At 37.0% G+C, this 20,473-nt stretch overlaps 1 protein-coding gene across 1 annotated transcript; it reads right to left on the reverse strand.

Annotated features, from left to right (window-relative positions):
* Nucleotides 1-6,493: 6,493 nt before the first annotated feature.
* On the reverse strand, nucleotides 6,494-7,459 carry LOC121476673 (olfactory receptor 688-like). Its single transcript, XM_041730811.1, has one exon. The coding sequence runs from the start codon at nucleotides 7,457-7,459 to the stop codon at nucleotides 6,494-6,496; it is 966 nt and encodes a 321-aa protein (XP_041586745.1).
* Between the last annotated feature and the right edge of the window lie 13,014 nt (nucleotides 7,460-20,473).

Raw genomic sequence — 20,473 nt, forward strand, 5'->3', positions numbered from 1 at the left:
GCACTGAATATGATGAGCAAGTGGAAATTGATATTATTCTTATACTATTGCCAACAATGGGGAAGAGAGCACAGATCAAATCTGAATACCCAGTTCTGTTAATAAAAAGATAGGGTTGAGCTGGGGTAATGTGTCAGGTGGAATGAGTTTAAGCCCTGGAATGAGCACTTGGAAATGTACTGGAGGACTTCAGTGGGAGGTTGATCAATGGGATGTGTCAAGTACATTGAATTATTCCTGAGGTTGCCCATGATTTTGTCTGTAATTAGGCCATCTGTGTTTGCTAATTGGCACCATTAGAAATTAGGCTGGTACCCTCTACAGGGACTGGGAGATGGGGGTGCTATCTCTTTCAATGTTTACATCTCAGGAGATAGTTCACATGTTCTTGAGAAAGACATTTCCTAGGTTGCAAAATTGGCAAGAGGTTAGGAGTAGACATGTACACTGCAAAGGGGCAAAGAAAGAATTTACAATTACAAGTTTTCTGAAGCAAATGCCCTAAGAAAAGGGAGACAAGGGGCTTACATTCAGGAAGAAACCTTTGTCAAGTTTGTACCAAGCCATTTTTGATTCTGGTTGGTTGGTTTTCTTTCTAGTAGGCAATCTTGGGATGTTGCTGTCTTTGTTTCATGGAACCTGTTTTAAGAGAGATATGAGGTTTTTTTCTTTTCTGAAATATGGAGTTGAATGTGGAGTATAGTACCATAGTTTAGAATGTCAGAGCAGAAAGTAGAAAGAGGCTGGTCACTTGATGGCACAGTAGAACCATCTTAATACCTCCAAACTGCCTGATACCTTGTGTGTGTGTGTTTGCATGCATGTGCACATATATGTCATGAGATAAACTCTCTTTTTTCCTACCCACTATACTCTGCTGTCCATTATATACAGTTAAACACAATCCTTTTTTTTTTTTAAAATAGGTTGACTTTATTTTTTTTTAATTAATTTTTATTGGTGTTCAATTTACCAACATAAAGAAAAACACCCAGTGCTCATCCCGTCAAGTGTCCACCTCAGTGCCCGTCACCCATTCCCCTCCAACACCTGCCCTCCTCCCCCCTTCCACCACCCCTAGTTCGTTTCCCCGAGTTAGGAGTCTTTATGTTCTGTCTCCCTTCCTGATATTTCCCAACATTTCGTCTCCCTTCCTTTATATTCCCTTTCACTATTATTTATATTCCCCAAATGAATGAGAACATACACTGTTTGTCCTTCTCTGATTGACTTATTTCACTCAGCATAATACCCTCCAGTTCCATCCACGTTAAAGCAAATGGTGGGTATTTGTCGTTTCTAATTGCTGAGTAATATTCCATTGTATACATAAACCACATCTTCTTTATCCATTCATCTTTCGATGGACACCGAGGCTCCTTCCACAGTTTGGCTATTGTGGCCATTGCTGCTAGAAACATCGGGGTGCAGGTGTCCCGACGTTTCATTGCATCTGAATCTTTGGGGTAAATCCCCAACAGTGCAATTGCTGGGTCGTAGGGCAGGTCTACTTTTAACTCTTTGAGGAACCTCCACACAGTTTTCCAGAGTGGCTGCACCAGTTCACATTCCCACCAACAGTGTAAGAGGGTTCCCTTTTCTCCGCATCCTCTCCAACATTTGTTGTTTCCTGCCTTGTTAATTTTCTCCATTCTCACTGGTGTGAGGTGGTATCTCATTGTGGTTTTGATTTGTATTTCCCTGATGGCAAGTGATGCAGAGCATTTCCTCATGAAACACAATCCTAATTGACAGCTTTTGTACTAAGAGTAAGGAAGCATGTTTTCCATTTCTGATGTTTTGTGCCATTGTGCTGGCTGGCTAGTCCATGGTCAGGACTCCTGCTCTCTGTTTACTTTTTACGCACTCTCCACAGTATGCACTGTCTTAATCTGAGCAGTTAATGTGAAAAAGAAAAAAAATCTTATTTGTAATAAGAAATTGTTAACAGTTAGTAATTGAAAGAGCATACTGAGGAAGAAGGTATACAAATCTATAACGTGGGCATCAAAAATACATGTTTTGGTGGTTAAAAAAATTTTTTTTCCCCTTTTCCTACTTAAAGCCAATACAGGCTTTTGGAAAGAAGTCACTATGTGCTTAAGAAGTGAGGACTTGGGATCCCTGGGTGGTGCAGTGGTTTGGCGCCTGATCCTGGAGCGTGATCCTGGAGACCCAGGATCGAATCCCACGTCAGGCTCCCGGTGCATGGAGCCTGCTTCTCCCTCTGCCTGTGTCTCTGCCTCTCTCTCTCTCTCTCTCTCTCTCTCTCTGTGCGTGTGTGACTGTCATAAATAAATTTAAAAAAAAAATTAAAAAAAAAAAGGAAGTGAGGACTTATGCTTTACTTACTTGAGGGTGGTATAGCTACATAGATTATTTGGAAATTTTCTGCATAAGAGACTTGCTTATTCTCCCCTATATACTTAATTATTAGATCATTTATTTATATGAGTATGGACTCAGGGATACTTATTTTGTGCCTCAGTTATAACTAATATGAGAGCTTCTGACATGTAAAGATCTTTGAACCATCACATCTGTCCTTAAAATGAAAAAGTCTGAAAAAAAGGAAATTCAATGACTTTTCATAGATCCATCAAAGAAGTGACATTACAGGGCAACTGCCACCCCCAAATTTGAAGAGACAGGTGAATACAAAGAATTTGGCTAGTTGAAGCCCAAAGTGCTGAAGACATAGACTGATAGGTACTTCAAAGGTAACTTTGACATATCCTGGAGTATGAGTGTGGTCTAAAGCATGATTATGGGGGTTGCAGTCTTGGGGGGGGGGCACACTTTATATCCAGCAATGCTGGCAGATTCTCACAATAAAGATCCAAGAGTGGTTCCCTGGCTCTGGCAGGGGGAAGGGAAAAATTAACATTGTAAAATAATCCCAGAGTATTCTCTATGATAAAGGTCTCATCCCCAGGAGAAGAGATATTATTAGAGCCATATCCTACCTAGAGGAAAGGTATTCCTCTAGCTCCAGGAAGTCAGTTAGCCTTGTGACCTTGGTTCTCTGATGGATCTGGGAAAAGTGGTTGGTTTTCCAGCTTTTTCTTGATGTAAGAATGGGAGTGACACTTCTAAACTTTTTTTTTTTATAAATTGGAGCTGAAAGAAAGTCTCACACAATTTTTTCTAACTCGTCAGTTTTCCAATCTCCCTATACCCATTTAAAGATGTTTTGTCCATCATTTCTACTTGTTCTCACAATGAGTCTTTGTCTGAATTGTCCTATCAGCCATTAGTGGAAGTGGAAATCCAATCTTTCGGAAGGCCAGAATAGAAGAAATTCTATTGGGACTTATTTTTTTTTTTTTTTTGGGACTTATTTTTATCTCCTTGAAATGTCAAAGGATCTCAGGGAGTTAGTCCAAACACTATGCAGAAAGAGTAACAGGCAATTTAACCCATCTATTAGTGCACCACTACTTATCAGCAGTCAGTGCTCCTGTTGATATATGGGATTGTTGTGGAGAAGTCAACTGCAAAGGTCAAGAAAAAATTCTTAAGACTTTGTATGGTGCAAATAAATAAGTTTATCTGAGTAGTATGGGGACAAGTCCTTTGGGCAGAAGAGCTGCACTTTTTGATGTATGAAGCTGGTAGTTATATGCTCTGCTCAAGAGGGAGGGAACATGTAAGGTATATTAGATTACAAATGTTTCTTTGAATTTCTACTTGTAAAACTACTTCCACAAGATTTCTCTGGTGCTTATCACTCAGTTGGTTATTACTATCAGTTAATATATAGGCAGTCGTGAGACCCATTAAGAATGCAGCAAATAGCACGTATTTAATCCCTATAAGGACTATCCAGACTTTCAGTCTAAAGGTGAACATTTTTCTACTTCCATCTCTCATGAAGATTGTGGTGTCTAAATGGGGTGATTATCCCTATTGAAAGGGGGCCCCCAAATGTCAGGTGATAATTGGGAGGAAGCCTGTCGCATGGTGGTTAAAAAATTCACCTGAGGCTGATCAAAGTAGATCAAAGTTTACTGAATACACTGCAAGGGAGCAGTAGACAAGACAGCAGAAAAAGAGCTGTTTGCAAAGAGGCAGTGGATGGGAGCTGTTTTTGAAGGGGTTATATGGCGGGGGTGGGGGGGGTGGGGGGGTTGGGGGGGAGTAGAGAAAAAGTAAGAGAGAGAGAGAATGAGCTGGGTGAGAGGCAGATGGGGAAAGAAATGCAGACTCCCTGCTGAGCAGAGAACCCAATGTGGGGGGTGGGTGGGGAGGTGGGAGGGTGGTTGGGGATTGCTAGCTGGGGCTGGCAGAGTTGGGGGTTGGGGGGATGATACGGGTTGGGGTTGGAGGCTAGATCCTAGGACCCTGGGACCATGACCCGAGCCAAAGGCAGACACTTTGCTGATGGAGCCACCTAGGTGCCCCAGTTCCTTGAGTTTTAATGGCTTAAGTTTCTCAGTCTTGGGCTCTGTGATTTTGTGATTAGTAATATATTTTCCTATATATTTGACCTTCAACCTTAGTTCCTGGCTCTTAGCTCCTAAAACCCTTGGAATTTCCTGTGATAAGGGAGATAAAGGCCTCTTTTTTATGTTAATTAGGCAATTTTGGGAAAGCTCTTCTGTAATTTAAGGGTGGGGGCTGTTTCCCTGGAGAAGGAACCTTGTGATTAGAGGGTAGGAACTTTCAGCCCTTGCTCCCCTACTTCTGGGGAGGGAAGAGTGCCTGGAGGCTGAGTCAACAAATGGCCAATGACTTAGTCAAACATGACAATATAATGAAATCCCCATAAAAAAGGACTGGATTCAGATCTCTTCCCAGTTGATGAACAGATAGAGATGTGGGGATGTTGGACCTGGAGAGGGCATGGAAGCTCTGTGCCTGGAGTGGCTGATTATATACTTTTGAGTTGGAACGGGTTTGGGGATAGCATAAGGAATTTGGAAGTAAGGTTTCCAGGACCCTGAGGAGCTAGCTACTGTTAGGAAAAGATCATTTACTACTGTCTAATAAAATTTAGTCATGAACCCCTTCAGATGTATATCAGTGGGCCATATGCTTGGAGGATGATTGCTAACATACATCTTGGTGGGTAGAGATAAAGGAAGTTTCCAAAGGGATTTTTGTGTGTTAAATAAGACTTAACAGGATTCTGGAAGTCTGGCTAATGTCAAGCTAAGGTTGCCTTTTACTTCTAGCCAAGTGTTAATATGGAGGCAGCTAAGTTCCTGGAGTAAGGTCACCTTGCCTGTCCCAAGTACTTGCCAATGGGTTGTAAGTTATAAGGATGTTTAATTTTTTTATTCTTTTGCCTTTGTTCTCCATATCACTTAATGCATACCTTGCCCTCTGCATCTCATCCAGCTGGCTGTTCCTGACATATCTTTTTATAATAAACTGATAATCCAGTAAGTAAAATGTTTCTCTGAGTTCTGTGAGCTGCTCTAGCAAATTAATGGAACCAGAGAAAGAAGTGCTGGCACTGAAGCAGGGGATGGAGGGCAGTCTTGTAGGACTAAACCCTTAACCTGTGGAATCTGACACTGTTTTCCCAGTAGATCCTGTTAGAATTGAGTTGAATTCTCAGACATGCTGCTGGGTGAAAGTCTGCCATTATGTCATGTAATTAGGTCAGGGGAATTTCCTAAACTTAGTCATATATCACTTTGGAGCCCAAAACCCACCCTTGCTGGTCTATATTCTGACATTAAAATAACTAAAAAATAATTTTACCAAATTATTTTTCTTTTCTCTGTCCAGAAACTTGTTTCATTTCCCTTATGGGGGAAAGTTCTACTTTAGAGAACTTTGCTGACCTTTATACTGCCACTAAATTGCAGCATTGAGAGGGTGGGTGGGATAGTCTTCTTAGTGCTTAATCAAATGAACTCAAGCATTGTCAAAGAGTTAATGAAGTGGCAAAATGATTCCTGTCAAATTCTTGTCTTATATAGAATTAGTGGGGTTCTCTAGAGTGATTCTAGAGCATTTAAAATGTTCTGTATTTTCTATCAGACAGGAAAATTGCTGCCAACTTTTAAATGGAATTTTCTTTTATTAATTGGGAAGTGATAATATAATTTCATTTAGTTTAGATATCATTCCTTTATTTTTGGTCATCTTAATTCCTGTTTTAAATGTTAGTAGGAAGGTTGAATAGAGAGAAAGTGTTAAGAACAGGGACTCTGGAGCCTGACTGTTTAAATCTCACTCTGCAATTTCCTTCCCATTTGACCTTGGGCAAGTTTCTCAACTTTCTTGCCTCATCTGCAAAATATATAAATGGCAATTGTACTTGCTTCATAGCGTTGTTATGCAATTATGTGAGTTAATATTTGTGAAATGTTTACAGTACCTGGCATATAGTATATGCTGTATAAAACAAGTAAAGTAATTTGAATTGATGTTCCTAGCAATTGGGAGACATGGAATTTTAACTCAGGGCTGTTGCCTGTTCCAAAGCCTGTGCTCTTTCTTTAATACTAGTTATAAAAACCAGCCATTTAAAGCTGGCTCACTTCCTGGACACATTGTCACCCAAACCAAGCACCCTCTGGAAGCCCACTCTCAGCTCCTGGGTCCGGAGGGCATAAACCATGGGGTTAAAGGCTGGGGGCATGATACTGTGCAGCACATTGAAGAGAGCAGGGATAAGGGGGACGTTTCTTCCTGCCAGCTGGGTGACAGACACCACAATAATAGCCGTGTAGAAAAAGAGAATGAGGATGAGATGGGAGCTGCAGGTACTCAGGGCCTTTGATGTTGCTTTAGCAGAGTTCAGCCTCAGCACTGAGCGAATAATCAAAGCATAGGAAGCAAAGACCAGACCCATGTCACCCCCAACCATAACCCATGCCAAGGCCAACTGGTAAAATCTGTTAATAGTGATGTCATCACAGGCCAGACTAGTGACCCCCAAATTAGAGCATAGACAGTGGTCAATTTCGTTCCTGGAGCAGTAGTGTCTCTGGGCAGCCAATACAGGCACTGGGAGGGTCAACAGGCCATTCCTGAGCACCATGGACAATGTGACTTTGATCACAAAAGCCTCAGTGAGTATGGAGGGGTACCGAAGGGGGTAGGAAATGGCTACATATCTATCGATAGCCATGCAGAGGAAGATGCCTGACTCCATGCCCATAAAAGAGTGGATGGCATAGATCTGAGCAAAGCACTCAGGGAGGCTGATGGCCTTGGCATCAAACCAGAGAATGGCCAGGATCTTGGGTATGATAGTGGTAGCCAGGCCAATGTCTACTATAGCCAAGATACCAAGGAACCAATACATGGGCTGGTGCAGGGAAGGCTCACGTTGGATGGTGATTAAGATGAGGATGTTAGCACAAAGAGCTAAGATGTAGAGCAGAGCCAGGGGCAGAGAGAGCCAGTGCTGCCACTCATGAATGCCTGGGAGCCCCAGGAGGATGAACTCAGGTACTTGAAGCCTGGAGCTATTGGTTATACCCAGGGTGATATCCATATCATCATACTCAGGGATGTCTTCTTCTCGCATCTACCTGCGAATTAAAGAGAAATAAGAATAGGCTGTGGTAAGCTCAGAAGAGGCTCAAAATTTGTGTAGAGGTAGAAAATTCATCAATAATAACTCAATAAGTCCTTTTAAACATAATGTATCCTCAACTCGTTTTGACTGTTGAAAAAAGTTTGGATAAGAGCAATAATAGAAGAGCCAAAATAGATTCTAAGATAAAGATTTTAGCAGAATAAAAGTGAAGATTTACTGGCTTTGTTTTCTGTAAATTCTGGGTAGATTTGTGGGGGGGGGGCAGGGAGGGGATTGGAGGGGATATAGACACAAAGCAGAAGATTTGTACATTATAAAGAACTCAAAGTTAAGAGGGCAGAGGTGTTTTCTCCATTGTTGGAATCTTCTGGAGGAGACCAAGCAGCCACAGGAAGAACCCTGATCACATTTTTCTTTTAAACAGTGCCTGTAGTTGACGAATGATTTCTGGCAAAATTCATGTCATTTAATCTTCATCCACCAGGAGTTATAAGGATACAGAGGTTGAAGGATTTGTCTACATAAGAATTATATATTGAAAACACTAATAAGTGAGAAAGATTCAGCGAAATTTTAATTTCTGGCTTCAAATCATAGCTAAAAGGTCAGTACTCTGTAGGAATATAATTTGTTTCCTCTGCTAGTTATGAAAGTAATGTTAAAGACATACATAAAACTATATTTTAAAATAATTAATTTTATTAATAGAAGATATAAGGAGAGAAATTACCATCAGACTTCCCACCTCTTCCAGAGTTTTTCTGTGGTGTAGATTTAAAGCAATAGGCATTTATCACACACATTTATACAGTTTAAATATTTTAACAATGTCTCATTTTTGGTCCTTTAAATACTTGGTTCTCCTCATTCTCACATTCTCAATTTTGTTCACTCACTCTTGAATGGTTACATACTATTTTCAATAGTTTGTATCAAAAAGTGTACAGGCATTGTAGTTTTGGAAACTTTCAGTACTTGAAGAATTCTTTTTTCTTTAACTTTTATTTGTGAATAATACCTTCTCTTGTCAAATATTTAGATATCAATATTTAATTTCTACCTTTGCTTCATTTGATGGCATTAAATGTAAGATAAAGGCTCCATTCCTCACCGCCTCTGTGAAGAATGAATGACCATGCCATTTAAAATAAACATATAGTACTCATGAGATTGAAAAATAAAAATAAATAAAACAGTAGTACTTGTAGAAAACAAAAGATTTAGAAAAGTAACCATAAGTCAAAATTCCAGCAAATCAAGGTAACGGCTTTTAATATTTTGGAATATTTAATTTTCAGCATTTTTCTTGCTGAAAGAAAATCTTACAAAGTTTTATGTAAGTGGAATTCTTCATCCTGTGCTTTTTCTTAGCGTGGTACAAATAAATTTCTTGATGCATTGGGAAACTTCATAAACATTTTTTTCAATGGCCACTAGATGATACCATATGGCTTTTATAACATTTTCCCCAGTTTTTATTTGGTTTTACATCCTGCTTACATATTTAAAATACATATATATGGACATGTGGATATTGTACCTTACACAATTTTATTTTATTTTATTTTATTTTTTTAAATTAATTTTTATTGGTGTTCAATTTACCAACATACAGAAAAACACCCAGTGCTCATCCCGTCAAGTGTCCACCTCAGTGCCCGTCACCCATTCCCCTCCAACACCCGCCCTCCTCCCCTTCCACCACCCCTAGTTCGTTTCCCCGAGTTAGGAGTCTTCATGTTCTGTCTCCCTTCCTGATATTTCCCAACATTTCGTCTCCCTTCCTTTATATTCCCTTTCACTATTATTTATATTCCCCAAATGAATGAGAACATACACTGTTTGTCCTTCTCCGATTGACTTATTTCACTCAGCATAATACCCTCCAGTTCCATCCACGTTGAAGCAAATGGTGGGTATTTGTCATTTCTAATGGCTGAGGAATATTCCATTGTATACATAGACCACATCTTCTTTATCCATTCATCTTTCGATGGACACCGAGGCTCCTTCCACAGTTTGGCTATTGTGGCCATTGCTGCTAGAAACATCGGGGTGCAGGTGTCCTGACGTTTCATTGCATCTGAATCTTTGGGGTAAATCCCCAACAGTGCAATTGCTGGGTCGTAGGGCAGGTCTATTTTTAACTCTTTGAGGAACCTCCACACAGTTTTCCAGAGTGGCTGCACCAGTTCACATTCCCACCAACAGTGTAAGAGGGTTCCCTTTTCTCCGCATCCTCTCCAACATTTGTTGTTTCCTGCCTTGTTAATTTTCCCCATTCTCACTGGTGTGAGGTGGTATCTCATTGTGGTTTTGATTTGTATTTCCCTGATGGCAAGTGATGCAGAGCATTTTCTCATGTGCATGTTGGCCATGTCCATGTCTTCCTCTGTGAGATTTCTCTTCATGTCTTTTGCCCATTTCATGATTGGATTGTTTGTTTCTTTGGTGTTGAGTTTAATAAGTTCTTTATAGATTTTGGAAACTAGCCCTTTATCTGATATGTCGTTTGCAAATATCTTCTCCCATTCTGTAGGTTGTCTTTTAGTTTTGTTGACTGTATCCTTTGCTGTGCAAAAGCTTCTGATCTTGATGAAGTCCCAATAGTTCATTTTTGCTTTTGTTGCTTTTGCCTTTGTGGATGTATCTTGCCAGAAGTTACTGTGGCTCAGTTCAAAAAGGGTGTTGCCTGTGTTCTCCTCTAGGACTTTTATGGACTCTTGTCTCACATTTAGATCTTTCATCCATTTTGAGTTTATCTTTGCCTTACACAATTTTAAATGTTTTTTTTTTTTCTTAATAGAACTTAAATAGAACTCTTTAAGAATTTATGGGTAGTCTACATGGGAATCTGTGAATTTCTTAAATTTATATGGAAAAACTTTGTCTATATTTACATTATCCTGGGGATAGGAACTGTTTAGCTTTCATCAAATTCTCAAAACATTCCATGATTCAACCAAAAAACAGTTACAGAAGACCATTATTTATTCAAAATTTTGACCAAAATTCACTTCCCAATGACTTTTAATTTTTAATGGTTGAGCTTTGGTTTTGTGACACAACTTATTTACATCGAATTGATTTTTCTGTTAAAGAGAGACATGTAAATAAAGTGATTTTGCAAAATTAAACAATGGTTCATGCATATCTTACCAAGTGATTATTATGCCTCTTCTGTAACATAATAAACTTTCATATGTATAAATTCTATGTGAGCACTCAATCGTTTCAAAATTTTTTTCTGGTTAATTTTGTGCCAATATCAAACTGAATTAAAAATTTTAGTTTTACAATAAATGTAATACACAAGAGGACTATATTTCCATATTACCTATTCTCTTTAATTTTAAAGTCCTTTTCATTTGTTTATTTTCCAGAATAAACTTAGAATTCCTATATTGAGTTCTAAAATAGCAATTTTGGTTGGGATTCTGCCAAATTTGTACCTTGATTTTGGAAGAAAAAAGGTTGACATTCTTATACTATCAAGTCTTCTTATTCATCAAATGTGGATTCTCTTTTGCCTTTACTTAAATCTTTAAAATTTTTTATTAAAATTTTTGTACTTCTGCACTGTTCTTATGATTATTAGTATTTTGAGATATTTTAAATGAATGTTTTTTAAATTATGTATTCCAATATATATTTCTGACCAATGGAAATCTAGTTAATTTATCTTTTTTTAGTGTTATTATGTTGGTTTTTATTATTTCTTTTTGCATTCATTCACTTTGCTAAACTTGTGCTACTTTCAAACATTTTGTGAGTTTTTTCTGTATTACCTCAACCAATTAATGGTTGCTGGTAATTCAAATATTTTGGGTTTATTATTTTTTAAAGTGCAATTTTATTTATTTTGTTATTTCTCTTGTGTATCATCCATTTTACTAAACTATCATCAATTTTTAAATTTTTCCCATTAATGCTCTTTTTCTGATTTTCTAGCTATAACAAACATTTGCTTCCAGGGCATCTGGCTGACTTAGTTCATAGAGTATACAACTCTTGATCGCAGGGTTGTAAGTTAGAGTCCCATGTTGGCTGTAGAGATTACTTAAAAATAAAATCTTAAAAAAAAGAAGTGCAACAAATACCTTTTTAAAATTTGCCTGCAAACAACACTATTTTTCCTCCTTACAAATATTAATATATCTTAATCTTTGTTTCATATCTCAATAAAATGGTTGGAAATTCATGATCATTGTAAAACAAGCATGATAGCAAACATCTTCAGTTTTTTTGGTTGATTTAATGGGAACTCAGCTTCATTTTATATTAAATATGAGGTCTTTTAAAAGTAGTCCTATGTCTTTTTATTAAGTATAATAAAGCAGTATTTTGTTTAAAGTTGCTTTTTGTTCTAGGAATCTTGGGTATGGAATTTATTATTCTAGGCCTGTTGGTTTATCATTGATTTACTGATCTTGGAACAGTAAATCTTGGAACTCGCATTTCTCTCCTGTTGCCTAATCACAGAATTTAGTCTTTACAAAAATCTAGAGCCTGAGAGAAGGGAGGTACTAGCAGTGAAGAATCAAATGAGGAAAGCCATAGAAGGCAAGGAAAAGGCATATACTAATCAAATTCAGACATGAGGAACAGAGTTATTTACAGGAAGGTGGGAAACATCCATCCCCTCACCTCTCAGGGTACATGCAGGTCATTGACTGGTTTATTTACTATGTCAGGAAGGTCTTGGAAGAGGCTCTCAGGTTGCAATGCCTTCTGTAGCTGCTTTTGCTCTCCTGGCTTTAGCTGCCTGGTTTAGCCTTTGTTGTTCAGAACAGATTCCTGTCCTTGCTTGCCACCCCTGGTGTTTGGGGGTTTTGTATAAATTAGATCTGTGAGGTGCCTGATCCTGGTGTGGTTCTGTCTAGGCCCTTCCTACTTTATAACAAACATCCTCCAGGGTCCTTTTTTTTTTTTTTTGAATTGCAGTGGGAATACAACCCAAGTGCTCTTAGGATTTAGTCACAAAATGTTTGTGTCCATTCAAATCTGGTCCCAGGGCAGCCCGCGAGATGGACAGATTTTCACTCCAGGTTCCTCAAGGATTAATTCACTCTTGTCTGATGAATAGTGCTCCTCATCCTAGGAAAGTTTTGAAGTCTCTCTATCTCAAAATATATTTTTGTTCTATATCCTTTCCAGAGACTGCCCCTGTATATTTCCTGCATCACACACATTATGAATAACCTCTTTATGTTGCTTCCTCATCCTCACCACAAGATTTCTTGTCTCACTACAGTTTAACTTTTGTTTCAGCATCACATAGAAATTGCTCTTGCTAATGACCTCAAATACCAAAAATATTGGATATTTTTTAGAATGTTATCTTATCTGAAACCTTTCTAGTGTTTGTTGTTAACCAGTTCCTTTTTTAGGACCACTTGCCTCTCTTACCTTTCATGACATTGTAATTTTAGTATTAATTACACTGGAATAAAAAACTGATATAGAATTTCTATTTAGATCAAATGTTCCTTATCTCTGATCATTTTATCTAAAATAGCAGTCCTGACTCCTCTATTTATCTCTATGGCACATATTGCAACATGTCATAAAGTCACTTATTTGTTTCTCTTTTCTTTTTCACATTAAAATGTAACTTCCCCAAAAGCATACTTTTTGTAATTTTTATTTATGGCTCTACCCCCAGGACCTAGACGATTTCCTGCACATAGTAATTATTTTATGACTATTTGTCAAGTGGATGAATGAATATTGAAAAGAGTGAATAGAGAAGCAGTCTAGAGGCATTTCAAGAATGATGCTTGTGTTCATATGTAGTAAAATTTTACCCTTTTCTGTTTAATAGTACATGTATTTTATCTACATATACTATTAATAAATAAAACTTTAATTTTTATTTTAATTTTCTAAAATTAGCTTATGAAACTCCCATTTACTTCTTTGTTGCTTGAAGACTGCTGTTAGAGTTTCTAAGGGTCAAAAATTATTTGAAACACCATAATATTGTGATGGAATGGAATCAATATGTATTTAAGTTTTTATTTTAATTCCAGTTAGTGAACATACAGCGTTATCTTAATTTCAGGTGTACAATATAGTGTTTCAACACTTCCATACATTGCCCTGTGCTCATCAAGGTAAGTGTACCATTAAGCCCCATCAGCTATTTAACCCATCCCTCTTCACCTCCTCTTGATAATTATCAGTTTATTCTCTATATCTAAAAGTCTGTTTCTTCATTTCTCTGACTTATTTTTTCCCCTTTGCTTCTTTTGTTTCTTAAATTCCACACCTGAGGGAAATCAAATTTGTCTTTCTCTGACTTACTTACTTTGCTTAGCATAGTAGTATGCTCTAGTTCCATCCATGTCGTCCATCCACGTTGCAAATGGCAAGATTTCATTCTCTTTCATGCCTGAATAATATTCCATTGTATATATATATACCACATCTTCTTTATCCATTCATCAATTGATGGACACTTTTGGGTTGTTTTCATATCTTGGCTATTGTAAACAATGCTAGTATAAATATAGGGCTTCATGTATCCCCGTGAATTAGTGTTCTTGTATTCTTTATATACTAAATACCTGTAGTGCAATTACCAGATTGTGTGGTAGTTCTATTTTTAACTTTTTGAGGAACCTCCATACAATTTTCCAGAGTGGCTGCATCAGTTTGCATTCCCACCAAAAGTGCGCTACTGTTAATTTTTCTCCACATTCTCACCAACATTTGTTATTTCTTGTGTTATCATTTTCAGCCTTCTGCCAAGTGAGAGGTAATACCTCATTGTAGTCTTGATTTATATTTCCCTGATAATAAGTGATATTGAGCATCTTTTCATGTGTCTGTTGGCCACCTTATGTCTTCTTTGGAAAAAAGTCTGTTTATGTCATCTGCCCTCTTTTTAATTGTGTTGTTTTTTGGGTATTGAGCTTTATAAGTTCTTTATATTTTGGGTACTAACCCTTTATTGAATATGCCATTTGCAAATATCTTCTTCCATTCTGCAGGTTGCCTTTAAGTTTTGTTGATTGTTTCCTTTGCTGTGCAGAAGCTTTTGTTTGATGTAGTCCTGAGTTTATTTTTGCTTTTGTTTCCCTTGTTTCAGGGGAGTCCCTACAGCCAATGTCAAACAAGTTACTATCTGTGTGTTCTCTTCTAGGATTTTTATGGCTTCAGATTTCACATCTAGGTCTTTAATCCATTTTGAATTTATTTTTGTGTATAGAGTAAGAAAGTTGTCCAGATTCATTCTTTTACATGTTACTGCCCAGTTTTGGAATGGAATCAAAATTTTATCCATGTATGAAATTCATTTTTTTTTGCTATGATCAAAGATATGTAGTATTTTAACAACTTTAATAGAATATTACGTTGCTTGGGTTTTGTAATATGTTACAAAGTGAGGTGTAACTTGCTAAAATTAAGATATACCCAGTCATAAATTATTATTGTCAAGCTATAACCAAAGAAAGTCAGTCAGAACATTGGGGAAATTTGCTTCTGGGCTGTAGGAAAAAACATGGTCAGGGAAGTAAGCAGTTCTGGTAGAACAGGAATTATTTATATTCTTAATTTTGGTAAAAATAAATTTGTATATTGATAAAAAATGTGGAGTCACAACCAAGGAGGACTTGGGAATAACAATGTGTTGTTCAGGACACTGTGGAAAATGCTATGGAGAGAAATGGTATAGATTTCCAAAGGAAAAACATTGATAAGCATTTCATAGACTTATTCTCTACCCTGAAATTTCAAGGTATCTCAGAAAATTTACAAATATCTAAAATTACCTTCCCTAATAGAATGTTAGTTGCTCTGGGAATGACTATTGTCTAATAGTTTTCATAAATGAACTTGCCAAAATGAAAGGTAAATAAATATGCTAAGTGAGTTTCTTTACAGCATAAGAGGGACTAAGTGATAATGACAATAGAATAGGATGGAATTATGCATATTTTCAATCACAAGCAATGAATTGGCAATGTGGTCTGAATTGGACCTTTGATGACAGAATAATAAGATGGATCTTAGTATGGTGTGCAAAAAAAAAAAAGAAAGAAAGATGGATCTCAGTATGGTGTGCAAGATTATGGAACACTCTGAACTTGGAAAGAGAGAATGTAAAGATGGGTATATTGCTGCTCATTTGCAAAACCCTTTTGTGAACTCAGAAGCAGCCTAGTATCAACAAATAGATTTTTTTAAAAAAAATTATCTTTTTTAAGATTTATTTATTTATTCATGAGAGGCACAGAAAGAGAGAGGCAGAGACATAGGCAGAGGGAGAAGCAGGCTCCTTGCAGGGAGACCAATGTAGGACGATTGCAGATCCTGGGATCAGGCCCTGAGCCGAAGGCAGACACTCAACTGCTGAGCCACCCCAGCATCCCACAAATAGATGTTTTAATCCACTTTTTGGAGGAGTCTTCTTAGGTTATCTGAGATTAGTAGTCATGAGATTATTTTAGTGATGCAATTATGGACAATAAGTAAATAAATCAGCCTAATCCACTAACTCCTTCTGAAGCTCAGAATTATTCTGTTTGTCGACAGGGACAACCAGAGACTCAAGACCACAAAGGGCCACTACCAGATTGACATGTAGCTAGCAAGTGGAGGATATTAATGGTTCCTGACAGTGATAGGTGTCTATTTCGGATTTCAAAGTGCATATTTGGTCGTGGAAGCAAATGATTCAAATACCATCAAGGGTTGGAACAGAAAGTATTTTAGTTTGGATCCTCTGTTTTTATATCCTTATATCAAGGGACCCATCTTCCAATAGAAAAATGAAAAGATGCTCAGCATCACTCATCATCAGGGAAATACAAATCAAAACTATAATGAGATATCATTGTGCACCTGTCAGAATGGCTAAAATTAACAACATAGGAAACAATAGGTGTTGGTGAAGATATGGAGAAAGAGGAACCCTCTTGCACTTTTGGTGGGAATTAAAACTGGTGGAAAACAGCAGGAGTTCCTCAAAAGGTTAAAAATAGAACTACTCTCTGATCTAGCAATTGAATTATTAAGTATTTACCCAAACGATACAAAAATACTGATTTGAAGGGATACACGGACGTCAATATTTATAGCAGCATTATCAACAATAGCTAAATTATAGAGAGCCCAAATGTCCATTGACTGATGAATGGGCAAAGAAGACACGAAAAAAAAAAAAAAACCCAACAACAATAGAATATTACTCAGCCAATAAAAGAGAATTTAATCTTTCCATTTGCAAGGATGAGGATGGAGCTAGACAGTAGTGTACTATGTGAAATAAGTTAGAGAAGCGTGGATATCATATGATTTCACTCATATGTGGAATTTAAGAAACAAAACAAATGATCATAGGGGTAAAAAAAGAGGATAAACCAAGAAACAGACTCTTAACTATAGAGAACAACCTATGGTTACCAGTCAGGAGGAGACTGGGAGGATGGGTTAAATAGATGATAGGGATTAAGGAGTGTACTTTTTTTGATGAGCACAGGTGTTGTATGAAAGTATTGGATTATTGTATTGTATACCTGAAGCTAAAAACTAATATTACATAATTGAACTTTAAATAAAAACTAAAAAAAATAAAAAAATAATTGAGACCCATTTTATTTCCTTACTCCATGGAACCAGAGGAGAATAAGAAGTTTATTTATTATTTGGAATGATTAAACCCAATAAGTAAGGTGAAATTAGGTTGTTTCTATGCAACAGGGACAGCTAGACTATGCTGGGAACCCAGGATATCCCCTGAGGTGCCTCTTAGGTGCTTCCATGCCCACTAGTGAGGGTTAATAGAAAAATATACCAACCAATAAAGGGCAAGATGTTTGAGAATTCAGACCCTTTAGGAATGAAGGTTTTGGATACTCTGCCAAGTTTTGGCAGAGTTGGGATAAATATTATAGACATCAATTATCACCTTGTCAACAATTACAGAAATTAGAGCTGTAGTAGCTTTGAATATTTTGTACTTGCTTTTTATATGCAAACTTCTATTTTTATATATGAAGCCTTCTTTTTTGTTTCCATTTTTATTTTATATTACTAGTTATTGGAAGTTAGCTTTATAGTTTAGTCTTTAGGCAACAGAATATTTGATTGGACTCTGACTGAATTTGAGGAATAGGGTCATTTTTCCAGCAATGTATACAATGACTCTCAGGATTGTGCATCTTGTTATTTTGGGGAAAAGATGAGAACTTCTTTGTATGAAGAATAGCTGTATCTTTTATGTTCATTATCAACTATCTATCATCTATATCTATCTATCTATCTATCTATCTATCTATCTATCTATCTATCATCTATCTATCATTTATCTATGTATGTATACTTTTTAAAGCTATCTTAAAATACAAGTATTGAGTTGTTTTATTGTGTGGGAGTTCAAAGGTGTGTGAAATGGTGCCCATGGAAGCTGAGTGAGTAGTCAAAGGTGTGAAATAGGCTGTTAATCTACTTATTGTGCCTCAGTTACAAAACATGTTTTTTGGCTTGCTCTATGAAAATGGATTTGGGTCCTTTATGTTATATACCATTGTCCTCTGGAAAAGATGCTAAACTTTGGCAGTAGAGGGCACTGGAGAGCCATCATAATAAGAGAAGTTGTCTAAGTGAGGTAAAATTCAAATAACAAAAAATTCAGCATTTTAATCATTTTTAAGTATTTAATTCAGTGGCTTCTAGTGCATTCACAATATTGTGAATATTCACAACCATCACTTCTAATTACAGAAATTTTCACCCCCCACCAAAGAAACCCTTTTGTACACAGTCATTTCTCATTTCCCTTTTCCTCTAACCTATGGTAATTAGTTATTTGCTTTCTCTCCTTACAGATTTGCCTATTTTAGATATTTCATATAAATGGAATCATATAATATGTGTCCTTTTCTGTCTGGCATTTTTTCCTTTAGCCTAACATTTTCAAGGTTCATCCATGTTATACCATGGGTCAGCACTTCTTTACTTTTTCTAGCTGGATAATTTTCCATTGTATGGGTACACCACATTTTTTTTAATGCATTCATCAGTCGATACACATTTGGGTTGTTTTCATTTTTCAACATTATGAATAATGTTGCTATAAATGTTCATGGAAACATTTTTGTGTGGACATACATGTTTTTAATTCTCTTGAGTGGTACCTAAGAGTGGAATGGCTGGGTCATGTGGTGACTCTTGGTTAATCAAAGAGCTGCCAGACTGCTGAAACCACTGTACCAGTTTACATCTCCACCAGCAGCATGTGAGTATTTGATTTTCTCCATAACTTCACCAACACTTACTATTTGTACTTTTATTTATAACCATCCTACTGGGTATGAAGAAGTATATTATTGTGGCTTTGTTTTGCAGTAATGAAGACTTAGCTAATACTGTTCTGAAAGACAGATTCAAATTAAATTATCAACTGGGTATGAAAATAAGTGTACTAAAAAAAAAGAAAGAAAATAAATGTACTAGACAAGACAAATAGGCAATTAAAAATAAAATAATGTGATGGTATTAAAATCACATAAAGCAAAGCAAGTGGATAAATATAAAACATGTGATAAAGAATAGTTTATAAAGATAAAACAGTGCACATCCTTTTTTATATTCATGGTACATAGAGTGGAGAGAATAATGAACTGTTCTTATCTTTCTCTTGCTTCAGAATTTTTGCTGAGAGTACAGGTTGGATGTTAGATGTTTACATATTTTCAAAAGAACTGAGAGACAGGGATCCCTGGGTGGTGCAGTGGTTTGGCGCCTGCCTTTGGCCCAGGGCGCGATCCTGGAGACCCGTGATCGAATCCCACATCCGGCTCCCGGTGCATGGAGCCTGCTTCTCCCTCTGCCTGTGTCTCTGCCTCTCTCTCTCTCTCTCTCTCTCTCTGTGACTATCATAAATAAATAAATTAAAAAAAAAAAGAACTGAGAGACACATCCTCAGAGAGTTGTTGTAAGTGGTCTACACCTGGGCTCCTATATGTAGACTCGTGCTGTGTGCTTTTGAATGAATGAATAAATAGATGAAAAAAAATGTGTGAATGAAAGTTTGGAGGCAACTTTGAGGATGGTTCAAGATTACTACTTACCAGCTGATTAACTTGTAAAATAATTCAATATGAGTGCCTATTTCTTTGTGAAAAAGGGATAATAGTAATGCTTCCTAACTAAGAAGGCTGCTATGAAGACTGAATGAAATTAGTTGATCCATTTTGGGAAAGTGTTCTGCAAACTGTAAAGAACTCTTCAAGATTAGCTGTTGTTTTTACTCTACTCATTCGGGTTACAAACAGTGGAGGTTGGCTTAAGTTGAAGCCCTTTTCAGGGACTCTTGCATACCTTCTCTTACTGGAGGATTGCTTCACATCTGAATCATTGGTCATTGTTGGTCAAGGGTGAGGTAATAGCTCCTTTTGGAGAAAGTTTATAGTCTCTGCTCATGGGTAAATTTCCAATCGTTACTCTTAGGATGGCTCATTTCACATTATGGACTGACTTCTTGCACATCTGCTGTGCTGCCCCATGCTGCTCACTTCCCTGGTAGGATGAACTCATGGTATTGTTTCAGTCCTGAGTTGTCATCTAAGAAGTTATTCTTCAAGGTGGACTTGTGAAAACTTTCTGAAGTCATTCTTCATACCATGGTCCAGGATATTTGATACATAGGTCAGCAGACTATCTTATACCTCTGACCAACTACATCATCAATCAACTATTAAGTAACTATCATGTGCAGAATTCCTGTCCCAGGGTCAGAGAAGGTACAAAATGAACATGGATCTGAGTTCTTATACTTAAAAATACACATTTTTGTTAGATGTGCAAATGATAAAATTTAATTTAGATTTAATTTATTGGTTATTTGGAGCTAATTTTCTAGGGCATTTTTTTAGGACTATTTTCTTCCTTTCCTAGAAAGAAAACTTTGCCACAGAATTAGATAAGTTTTTCCATATTATATCTCAAAGCCTGTTTTCT

The sequence above is a fragment of the Vulpes lagopus genome, chromosome 15 (genome assembly GCF_018345385.1).
Source record: "Vulpes lagopus strain Blue_001 chromosome 15, ASM1834538v1, whole genome shotgun sequence".
Taxonomy (NCBI): Eukaryota; Metazoa; Chordata; class Mammalia; order Carnivora; family Canidae; genus Vulpes; species Vulpes lagopus.

Excerpts from the sequence above, each read along its gene's own strand:
- LOC121476673 (XM_041730811.1), bottom strand. The coding sequence starts at position 7,459 with ATGGATATCACCCTGGGTATAACCAATAGCTCCAGGCTTCAAGTACCT.